This window comes from Lepidochelys kempii, chromosome 1 (assembly GCF_965140285.1).
Source record: "Lepidochelys kempii isolate rLepKem1 chromosome 1, rLepKem1.hap1, whole genome shotgun sequence".
Taxonomy (NCBI): Eukaryota; Metazoa; Chordata; order Testudines; family Cheloniidae; genus Lepidochelys; species Lepidochelys kempii.
This window is the reverse complement of record NC_136380.1, coordinates 288,114,316-288,126,676: the sequence shown is the minus strand read 5'-3', so window position 1 is coordinate 288,126,676 and position 12,361 is coordinate 288,114,316. Positions and strand designations below refer to the sequence as shown.

The following is a 12,361-nucleotide window of genomic DNA, read 5'->3' as shown; positions in this document are numbered from 1 at the left end:
AGTTAAAGGCAGACAAATTCAAATTAGAAGCAAGATACCAATTTTTTGATTAACCATTGGCACAAACTACCAAGGGAAGTTGTTTGGTTCACAGGAGTAACTGGATGAAATTCTCAAAGAACAGGCTTGTGTTGTACAGGATCAGATTAAATGATCTAATGGTCCCTTCTGACTTAGTCTGTGAAAAGTGTCCCGTATGTATATGTGCCTCCATTATTGGAAAGCCTGTGTGTAGGTAAAGAAAATTGCTGGCTGCTTCCAAATACTTGGGAGAGAATTTAACTGTTCAGTAAACCAGTGGACACAATGGTGGAGACCTTGAGCAAGATAAAGACATTCTAACCCTAGGCAGTGCAGTAAAAGCCACAAGCTCTTTTTACAGAGTGGAAAAACTAGTTATTGATATATAATTAGTTGTACTCACAAGGCTGAAATATTTTGTAATGGATCTTAGTGCAGGCAGCACATGCAGAGATACATAGTGTGATCCTTTTGGTATTGAACTAGGAACAGTTTTCAAAATGGTATAAATTTAACTGTTCTGGCAATGAGGAAAGTATTCGGGAGGCATACTTTTTAAATTGGTGGATAAGTAGAATTGCTGCTATTAATAGTAATCCTGAGTACAGGTTATGACTGCCAGTTAGGGTCTGGTGTTTCCATATTGTATAGTAAATCAAGAGGCAGCTTGCTTAGATTATGCCTGCCTTAGTTCGTGTAGTAGTAGGTATCCTGCAGTTATCAGCCGATATTAAATTAGTGTTAAAATTAGTTTTCTCAAACAGTGAACATCCGATAGATACGTAGCTGTAGGCATAGTTACAATACATTAACACTGTAATATACTTACATTCTTGTAATGTGGTTGTCCTTTAGCAGAAGTTTGGGATCTAATTTTTTTTTATTGTGTATTTTAGGTATCAAGGGGGTGACTTAACACTTTCACCATGCGTGAATACAAACTAGTTGTTCTTGGATCAGGAGGTGTTGGAAAGTCTGCTCTGGTAAGTGGTATTCCTTTAACTACTGTAACTAATCTCTTTTGAAGCAGTTTAGACTTTTCTTTTTCTACTGACTTGAGACCTTATTTTTAGTTAGTAGGTAGGTGTACTTTCATGCACACTTCCATATGTGCATGGAAACTAATGACTAGCATGTGCACGGCTAGATATAGACACTCACCTCCCCATGTATATAGGCAAGCTTGGGCTTTGTGCATGCACATCCAGTATCTGGTGCCCATTTGCGTGCATGAATGTACACTTGCCAAACTGCTGGAAATCAGACCCTTAGGAACACATTCTTTCTGATCTCATCAACTTGAAGATTAAGCCTGAAATATGTCTAAGATCTAAGTTTTACTTTATCTATGTCTGGTTTTGCTGATACTTCGCAGTCATAGTGCTTTTTAGCCATAGCTTTCAATGTTTTGCAAAGGAAGGAAAGTACATCTCTACTGCACAGGTGAGAAACTGAGGCTATCAAGGTGAAATAACTTATCAAAGGTCACTCATATTTGGTCAGTTACAGGGGTGGAAGTGGAACAGCTTCTGGTCAGGTCAGTTCCCAGTTCATTGGATGACTGTGCTAGCTACTGAGACAATGGTGGTGCGGTGTTTTTGTTTTGTTTTTGTTTTGTTCTCCCCCACCCTGATATTGTCTTGGTTACATTCACCAGTATAGTGAGGAAATATACTGCTCTGGAAAACTTACTGAGGAGTTCATGCCTGATTGGGCACTGGTACCAAAGCCATTCCACCCAGTGCCGCAACAGAGTCTTGGAGTGGTCTATTTTTGAGCCTCTCCCTACCCTCCCTCCACCTCACTACCACCGTAGCTGAGCCTGCAGGGTTGGGCTTCTGCTTTCTCTTGGCTCTTGCTGCTGCTGCCACCATTGAGCCTCGTGAGACCAGGCTGAGGAAAGAGGATGCTTCTGTTCATTACTTACTTTCTCCAAATGTCCAGAGTTGAGGAAGGAAGGGAATTCTGCAGCGGTAGAGAAATGGAGTATATTTCCCCAAAGATGGGATGGGGAGAAGGGGAAAGGATTTCTTCAGATGGAAGAGGAAGTGTTGAAGTAGTGATGGGATTCCCAAAGTGCTTGGGGGTAGGGAGGAGCAGGAGGGTTACACAGAGAGTGAGTTAATGGACAGAGGAAGGAAGGTTTCAAATGTTTAAGTAAATGTGATACTTAACCTGGCTAAGAAGGCATGTTCTGAAGTTGGGCAAGACCACAAATATTGCCTTTTGCCAGTCCACTCTATTCCTGGACTCTTAAATGAAGAAGTAATTTGGCCCTTGCCACAGAATGCATAACACCACTGATTTAGACAGTATTTTTGTTGCTGCAATTTCATTTGAATTACTAATTGGAGAAACATAATACTTAATCTGTATGGTCAACAGTTCTAAGGGCAACAAATACAAAACCTAGTACAGCGAAGTTGAAACAGCATACTTGGGTTACAGTACGTATACATACTGGTTTTGTAAAATTTAATCTCACTTTTTCAGTTCATTCAATTTTGCCCACTTTTGCTTGGTTGTTAATCTGATAAAAGTAGTAAGTCTCTCCACTTCCTAATTTATTCTGGCCAACCATATTTCTATATTTAGTATTGGTGTGCAGTCATACCGTTTTAGCCATAGTCGGAGAATGAGGCCATTTGCAGGGACTTATTTTTTATGCATCTGAGTATAGAAATTGTCCTGGTTTGCTCTCAGTTTGGGCTAAATTAGTGTTAAATAATGTTGTCTGAGTGGGACAGTGCAGCATATGTAAGTCTAGGGTGATGTACAGTTTCGTAAAATCAGATTTGTTTTTACCATTAGTGCAGATTTGGAATATCTCTTGGATTTATGCCTGTCGATAAATGAAGTGATTGACTTTTTGTTGGTGAATCTATATTTGCACTTAATTTGCCTAAAATGTTCTAATAATCTTAACTGCAATAGGCATTAAATCAGTGTCTTCATTATGAACCCTGTATTTGAGGTGGCTTATAACTTGCCTGCTTTTGCTTTGATGATTGATGTAAAAATTCAAAAAGGTACAATTTTGAGCAACTTGATATTAAATCTGTTCAGGAGCTTGTTTGTATTTTAAACTATAGTTCTGTGTGTGTATCCCATTGTAGGTGCACATGTATCGAAGATCAGAGACCTTTGAATAGCAGTGTCTGGGGCTACTTGTCTCCTTATGTTCATAAAGGACAGTCAACTGGAATCCTGCCTCAGTTCAGTCTTGCTGCTCATGGCAACAAAACAATTTAGCAAATGTCCAACCTGCTACTCTGTAGAAACTTTGAAACCATTTTTAAACCAACTTTGTGAAGAAATTTTCATTTTCATGCTCCCATCAAATTAGATGCTCTGAAAAGCTGTAAACCACCTTCTGCTGTGTACAGCAGGATGGGTGCTTAATACTAACCACCATGCCTTATGGCAAAGTCCAGACTTTCAGGTTTCATACCCTGCCTGTCCTGTGACTGACTGACTGATCCCTGTCAAGGATGGACATAGCCAGTGCCTCTTTTGCTTCTGGTAGAGCCACATCCCAGAGAGGCCTCTGCGTGCAAGTGTTCTTTCTCCAGCACCTGCAAATCCAGGGATGTGCAGCTCAAGCTATATCTGCTAGGGCAGTCCTTATGGGTCACTTGAGACCTAGAGGTTATGGTCGCTCCCAGAGCGACACCAGATAAGCCAATATCAGCCAGTGCTCCCTCAAGTCAAGCACAGGTTATACATTGGAATTGGGCAGTAGAAAGAAGGTGAAAAGGATGCCATCAGAGCTGGCACTAATGACTAGCCAACCCCCTCAAAGTCACCAGCTGCCCAGGCAGCAAAGCCAGCACTTCTCACTATAGAGGTGTCACTGAATCAAAGCCAGATATTCAAACATTGCTCCAGGCACTAAGGAAAATTACAAAAAGAAGAGATCCAACATTACTCCAAGGACAGAGCCTCTGTGTCCTCAATCAGAACTGGAGTGGCCTGGTAGAAAAGAGATGCCATGGTGACCTCTTTCCTGGTATTGTGACTGAGCCCAGTAAGGGCCTGAGATTTGTCCTGGAGGGATCCATATCCCTTCTGGAGACATTCCATTTCCACTAGGCCTGGGTGGCCATCATAGCTGACAAATGGGCATTGAACATCTCCCAGGGCTACGCTATACATTTCCACTCCTTAATCATGTACCTATCCCCTTCCCTTTTCAGGGACCCATCTCACAAGAGCCTGTTACAATTAGAAGTGGTGTCATTGCTTTGTCTGGGAGCTGGGAGAGGTACCTATGAAGTACAGAGGAAGAGGCTTCTACTCAAATATTTCCTTGTCTCAGTGAAGAAGGGGATTCTCTATCCTCTCCTAGATCTGAGAGACTCACAAATACTTACACCATCTCAGATTCAGAATGGAAACACTTGTCCCTATCATTCTGTCTCCTTCCACATCAAATTGGCTCAAGGACAGTTCTCAGCAGGAGATAGTAGCAAACCTAGCCTGTTCTTTCAACTGGGTTTTTTCGTGAACTAAGAAAAATAAGCCGTTAGCCTCTTAGATAAGAGTGTGGACACTGATCGATTCCAGGTCAGTGAGTGTACCTTGCCAAAGACGGTCTTGTGAATGCATTAGCTATTATTCTAGATAAAAGTAAACCCAACAATGATGGTACCTGTGTTTGGGGCTGCTAAGCCATATGTCAGCATGCTCACACGTAATGTTGCTTGCTAGACTTCACCTATGGCAGTGGTCACCAGCCAGTCGATCGCGATCTCCTGCAGTGCAGCATGGCTGCCACTAAGGCAGACTTGCTGCCTCCCCTGACCCCACACTGCTCCCAGAAGCGGCCAGTGCAGCCCTGGGGGCAGGGAGAAGGGGCAGGGGTCTGCCTCCGCACTCTGTTCCTGCCTGCAAACACCATTCCCGCACCTCCCATTGGCCAAAAGAGCTGTGGGGGGCGGTGCTTACAGAGAGGGGCAGTGCGTGGAGCCAATTGTCATCCCCCTCCTGGGGCAAGAGGGGTGTATTGGCCCCTTCTGGGAGCAGTGTAGGGCCAGGGTAGGCAGGGAGCCTGCCTTAGCCTTATTGTGCGTGCTGCTAACCAGGAGCTGCCGGAGGTAAGTGCTGCCCGGCGGGAGACTGCACCCCATTCCTGAGCCCCCTCCCAGAGCCTGCACCCCAAGCCCCACTCTGACCCCTTCCCAGAGCCAGTACTCTATCCTGCACCCCAAGCACCACCCTGATCCTCCCAGCGCCCCAAACTCTCTTCTATACCCCATCACTCTGCCCCAGCCCGGAGCCCCCTCCTGCACCCAAACTCGCTCCTAGAGCTTGCACCCCTCACCTTCTCCTGCACCCCAACCCCCTGTCCCAGGCTCAGCCCAGAGCCCCCTCCCACACTGCAAATCCCTTGGCCCCAGCCAGAGCCCACCCCCGAACCCCAACCCTCTGCCCCAGCCTGGTGTGTGTGAGTGAGGGTGGGGGAGAGCAGGCAATGGAAGGGGGAGGGGTGGAGAGAGCGGAGCCTTGGGGAAGGGGCAGGGTAAATTCTGGGTTGCCCTTAAATTTAAAGTGATCTTGGGCGTAAAAAGGTTGGAGACCACTGACTTATGGCCATTCCAGCTCTAACTCGGATAAGTCTATTTCCTAGCAAAATGCTAAATAGGACTGACATGGTGGAAGGAACCCAAAAATGGGACAGGGAGCCCACCTGGACAACCTGCATATGCAAGGGAACTGGTCCCCATAAGACCTGAGACTCTTCCACATCAGTGTCTTGCAGCTCTAAGCCATCAGGCTAATCTACATAGCTTTCCTGCCTATTTTTCAAAAATCCACCATGCAGATTCTGACTGGCAACGTGCAAGGAAGCATGCACTCATTTCTCTTATGTCTGGAAGCTATCTAACTCGGAGCATGATGCCACCAGAACAGAATAACTGGGCGGCTTTTCACCTCCCGGGAGTCAGCAACAACCTGGCAGACTTCCTGAACAGACAATCTAGTACCACTCAAGTGGTCACTGTAGAGATCAGTCATAGCGCCATGTCATAAACATAAAGGGAAGGTTAAACACCTTTAAATCCCTCCTGGCCAGAGGAAAAAAACCTTTCACCGTAAAGGGTTAAGAAGCTAAGATAACCTCACTGGCACCTGACCAAAATGACCAATGAGGAGACAAGATACTTTCAAAGCTGGAGGGAGGGGGAACAAAGGTTCTTTCTGACTGTATGATGCTTCTGCTGGGACCAGAGCAGGAATGTAGGTCAGAACTCCTGTAAAGAGTTAGTAAGCAATCTAGTTAGATATGCGTTAGATTCTGTTTTGTTTAAATGGCTGATATAAAATAAGTTGTGCTGAATGGGATGTGTATTTCTGTTTGTGTCTTTTTGTAACTTAAGGTTTTGCCTAGAGGGATTCTCTATTTTGAATCCGATTACCCTGTAAGGTATTTACCATCCTGATTTTACAGAGGTGATTCTTTTACTTTTTCTTTAATTAAAATTCTTTTAAGAACCTGATTGCTTTTTTATTGTTCTTAAGATCCAAGGGTTTGGGTCTGTGTTCACCTATGCAAATTGGTGAGGATTTTTAATCAAGCCTTCCCCAGGAAAGGGGGTGTAGTGCTTGAGGGGGGATATTTTGCAGGGGAGACGTTTCCAAGTGGGCACTTCCCCTGTTCTTTGTGTAACACTTTGGTGGTGGCAGCGTTTAACCTAAGCTAGTAAGAATAAAATTAGGGGGTCTTTCATGCAGGTCCCCACATCTGTACCCTAGAGTTCAGAGTGGGGAAGGAACCTTGACATGCCAATATTCCTGTGTTGGCAGATCCTGGTGGTATACTTGTTCAGTGCTAGGTGTCAGAACTCTTGTTCAGAGGAGGTGTGAGGTTGGGGTCATTACTTGACACCTTTCTTTTGTAGTGGTCCCAAGGTCTTCTATATGCTTTTCCATCAATTTCCAGGGTAAAGTCAAAATCAAATGATACAACCACAACCATGCTTATGCTTCCCTACTGGTAGAGAGCGTTTTGGTTGACAGATCTTCTACAAATATCTGTTCATCAACCTGTCTCAGTCACAGACTGCCCGGATCTAATCTCACAGCACTGTGGCCAGATACTGCATCCAGACTTGAAGTCAGTGCACCTGTCAGTGAGGTTAGCTGAATACCACACACCATGACTGCTGCCTACATATCCTAAAATTAAAGAGGTTCTTGATATGGGCAGCCCAAAATAGACTGGGTCCAGACCAACCTTTGAAAACAGATTCTGTGCTATCTATTGCACGTAAAACAGTCTTTCATTAAGTTTTGCTACGGTCAGCAACTTCAGCTTCCCATCCTCCTGTATAGTCATGCTCTCTTTTCTTGCCTAATGGTATCTAAGTTTCTCGACCTATTGCATGCTTACTCACCAGAGACCCTCTTCCCACCAGGAACCTCAACAAAATCCTCCTTAGACTCATGGAGCCTCCCTCTGAATCTCTTTTGGAATGTTCTTTTGAAGGTGTTCTAGTGGCTATCACTTTAGCCAGAAAAGTGAGCAAGCTTGAAGCACTTATGGCTAAAACTCCCCTTATGATATTCCAGAGGACCGGCATAAGGTAGCACTAAGTCCTCATTTCTCTATCTCACACTGCATCGGGGGAAAAAACTGTGCACCCATTCAGTGTCTCCAGGACTTTGTGCTATTATGTTGACGAGACTAAACCGTTCAGACTGTCCCCATCTGTTTCTGGCTATAGCCATGTGTTCAGGCCATCTCTTCACAGAGAATATTGAAATAGATAACATGTCTCATTCCTATCTGGCTACTACACCTCTCCCACCAAACATTAAGACTCACTTCACCAAAGCTCAAGTGGCATCCTTCTCCTGCTTCAAAAATGTGCTGATAGAAATCTGCAAAGCTCTCTCCTTGACCTGGAATAACTCACTGACTGTCAAGCATTAAGCTTTGGACTTGGCTTTGGACCTGGCTGCTAAGTTCAGGAGAGCAGTTCTGAAATCACCTTTTAACTAACAGAGCAGGTACTCCTCACTGCTACCATCATGAGCAGGATACTGCTTGTTACGCATCTACAGTGGGGTGTACGCTGACGCATTCAGGAAGAAGAGACCTGCTACTTTCCCTACGGTAACTGTGGTTCTTCAAGATTGTCAGTGCAGATCACACACACACACATACATATTCCATCTCCACTTTAGGAGTCCTCAGCTATCAATCGCACATATAAGGGATTCTATTTTATCACAGCTGGAGGGAGGAAAAAAACCTGTAGGACCAAGGATGGGACACTGATGGATCTGCTTTCTGGAGTTGCAGGCCACCAGTAGATTGCTCTTTGGGGCAGCGATTACTTGCTAGCAAGTTTTGTTCTGTCAAACTCTGCCACTCACAATCGCTTGCAGAAAAATATTTAGATCTTACAAAGCGCTTTTCACCCGAATATCGGAGCACTCTGCAGAGATGAGTAAATGTCATTATCCCCATTTTACAGATGGGAAACTGAGTTACAGAGGGGAAGGCTAGTAAAAGCCAAAGTAGAACCGAGGTCTCCAGATTCCTGTCAATCAGACTGTTTTAAATGTCAGCCCCTTCTTGGTAGGGAGACATGCACATTTATGTTCAAGTTCTGGGTAATTACTAACGGTGGCTTCATCTTGCTAGCAAGTCTAAACTCCATCAACACCTAATATCTGAATGTTCTGACGTTGTTGCATACTTTGATACAGGTGTTCAACACTGTTTTTTTAAAAAAATCCATCCTGAAGTGCTTATAGTCTTATTTCCCAAATTATTGAAAGTTGAATTTCCCCTCCAGGGAAATCAGTTGTGCATGCAGCATCCTGTCCAGTGTCAGCCAAAGTTAATAAACTTGATATGAAAATGAGTAATACGATTGGTACTTTGACTTTTCAATTTAAAGTAAAACTGTTGCAAAATCTTCAGTCTGCTGCACCAGAGCACCACAGAATTTAGGTCTGGCATCCCCTGGGTTACGTGGGTCTCAAACCTAGAAAGCAAAGCAGTGAGATGAGATTGGGAAGAGCATAGAGTAAAAGAAAATGAGCAGACAATGTAATGGAGACAAGATTATGCAGGAAATCAGACGTAGAATTAGTTCTTGGGGGAAGTTGGAGGAAGAAATTGGCTACAGAGCAGGTTGGAGAAAACATTGGATATGTCACACATTCATTGAACACTGGTGAAACTTTTTGAAAAATATATTCACTCTACAGTATTTGCAGCTCTGTGACAGATATCACAACTGCATGCAGTAACTTTAAGGCAACATATTGTGCTAAGTTTATGAATCTGTTTATATATCAAGGTAGGCCAGGATTGTATATAACTCTATGTGGGGGAGGATTGCTACAGCATTATTAGGAACTAAGAACAGTGGAAGGTGATAACAACCTGAGTGACTCATCTTAAACTCCTCCAGAGAGCTATTGCCCCCTCGGGGAAGCTTACATATACTGGTTTAAACTGGGTTTTCCAGAGACCAACAGAAAGAGCTTTTGGCATGTAAAGGCTGTGTTTAAACTGACTCAGGAACTTCTTTTTGATTCAGCAAACAGGGCCTTCTGTCCGGGAGGGAACCCTTGCAAAAGGGTTAGCAAGACTTTGGCTTCTAGGGCCCCATAACACGGGTGGGTGACTACTAGTATGTTTAATGTGTGATTTAAAATGTTTGTTTTTTATTATGTTTTCTGTAATGTTTTTACCTTAAGAATAAATGTGCTTGCTTAGAGCTGTGTGGTAACTTGTAATTGCTGGCAATACACTGTTCATACCCCTTGGGGACAGAGCTCCAAGCAGGTAAGGTCCTTGCCCTGGGACAAAGTAATGGCTGGAGATCTAACTGAGTGCTCCTGGAGTGGACCTGGGGGGGAAGGAGGGAGGGGAAGAGGCAAAAAAGGTGTGGTTACCCTGAAACTCCTACTTAGTGCATCCCTTGCATTGATTATACCTTATTTCTTTGCTGTGCTCCCATTTCTTTATCTATGATGTATCATGCTGCATCTTTCTGAGGGCTGTCCCTTGATGTTCCATAAAGCTCAGTATACTTTATTGTTTCTGTTCTCTGTCCTTTCATGCCTGCTTATGCATGCATGCCCAGATCTTGGAAAATGTACCAGACATCTTCTAGCCAGAGGACAGACCTACCATCTATAGACTAATATGAAAGAGGTTATTACTTTGGCTGTCAAGGAGCCAAAATGAGGAACTCTTGCCTCTCTTCTGCCCACCCTAGCTTCTGGGAAAGCAGAAGGTTTTGGGGTTCCTACTGGAGTGCTGTCCTTAAATGTGTTGAAGGTCTGGATTCTTCAGAATTTGATGGTACTCACCCAGGAAAGCTTCCTACTCTTCACATGTTGTGTGTGTCCCCCCTCCCCCCTATTTATTTATATTTTTGGCCTAGTGTTACCTATGATAAGTTCCTAGTATAGACTAAAGTTTTTTGATGGGGAACTAAGGCACTTTTTGGAGCAGAAGTCTATTCATTATGGATAGGCTTAACCTGGATATCCGCGTGCAAAGAAACCCTGCTGTTCAAAGAGGTAGTTTGGAAGGGTATTTAAACAAGAACAAGAGTTCAAGGATGAAGGTTTTGACACTACGTAAGTGAGTCCTAGAACTGGAGTATATAAACTGAATAGCAAATTGGTTAAATGGTTGTATATATAATAAAATTAAATTATAGATCTTGATGGTGAGAACTTCCTAAAGAGGAACACTTAGGGTGTTGCTTTTCGGTATATTTAAGTTAAAGTAGGCCTGTTACTGAAGTTGTTAAACTTGCTACTGATAATACTGGAAGCATACCTTGAGTGACTGCCTCTTCAGAAATAAATCTAAATGTGCTAGGAGAGTGGATTGTTAAATGGTAGGTGGGTTTTAATACTAGCAAATATAGAGTCTTGAATTTATAAATCATAACCATGGTTTTGGCTGGGGGGTTCCCCCTCTGCCTGCAGCAGCTGGAAGCTGCAGGGGGGACACCCTCAGCTGCTCACCTGAGGCGTTGAGGCTGTTGCCTGTTGCTGGAACCGTGAGGAGGGCCCCCTCAGGAGTCTGTCACATGTCACTGGAACCTTGCAGAGGGCCTGCTGTCACCTGTCATTGGAACCCCGACAGAGCCCTGCTGGCTGCTAGCTCCAGAGTCCTGCAGCCTCTGGGGTTGAAGCAGAGAACGTCATGGGTCTCTGGAAGTCACAGATTCCGTGACTTCCATAATCTCTGTGACATAAATAAATATAGCATTAATCATAAAGCAACAACTGCAGCAGCCACATTATCCAAAATGCAAAATTTCTACCATTCTTTGACATGTGACCTTTCTGACTGTCAATAGCTACAAATATTGACTTTCCAAATATTCTCTATGGAGTAGTCATTTGTTGGTGCCCTAAAACATGAGTCCTCTTCCTTCCCCCCTCCCTTCCCAATACACATGAGAACAAGAAGTAGATAGATCTGTATGTAGATTTTGGGGTAGAATTGTGAACTGTTTTCACCAGTCTCGGGTCCTTTCCAGACAAAATGTGGTCCGCCATTATCATACCACCATTCAGAATCAAAAGAAACATGTAAGAAACCTGAAATATTGCATTAAAAATATTGCCCTGTATTTGCAAAGAAGGGAATAAAATCTGAGCATTTCTGGGGCCACTAAATGGGAGGTCTGTGATTGTGGTTTTCATGGGGCCCCAAACACCAGCTGTGATAAAACCAAAAACGACAGTTATCAGCAAGCTTGCCTTCAGTTAGTCCCTTATGCCAGTGGTTCGCAGATCTCCCAACTGAAACTATTCCCTCTCGCTCCTGTCCATCACACCCTTCCTTTGACATTTACTTGTGATAAATGCAACATGTTTCATATTGTCAAAATCCTTGTCAGAGTATTTTGTTTGATTAATATCTATTACAATGGGAGCCTTAATCCCATTTGGGTCCTTACGTGCTAATAAATGTGCAAAAACACTAGAAAGAAACTAATTTTTTTCTCAAGTATATTTGTCTCTACAGAGGAGTTGTTCAGCTGCCTTACAGCAACCCATAATATTCTAAACCAGAAGTCTCCTAGCACTTTCATGGTGGTCTGTGGGGAACTGGGTTTTTGCACCATGCTGATGTCTCCTTTCCAGGTGTTAAATGGCATCTGAAGGGATCTTATGAACGTGTTATGTACTTTGAGATCTTCTGTGTAAGCAATTTGTGCAATTGCCATGGGTGCTATGACAATGAATTTGAGGGGAGGTAGTCCATGAGACCATGCCTTAATTAAAATATGGCTTGTGCTATGGAAAAATTTAGGAACCGTGGGCCATAACTCTCCCAACATGCATG

The 12,361-nt window shown here is 43.6% G+C and overlaps 1 protein-coding gene across 1 annotated transcript in view; it reads left to right on the top strand.

Moving 5' to 3' along the window:
• RAP1B (RAP1B, member of RAS oncogene family) overlaps positions 1–12,361 on the top strand; it is a 76,296-nt gene that overhangs the window by 37,758 nt on the left and 26,177 nt on the right. The window contains exon 2 of the mRNA XM_073327835.2: positions 918–1,004. Within this exon, the coding sequence (XP_073183936.1) occupies positions 948–1,004 (57 nt within the window). The 5' untranslated portion in view covers positions 918–947. The remainder of the gene's footprint in view (positions 1–917; positions 1,005–12,361) is intronic.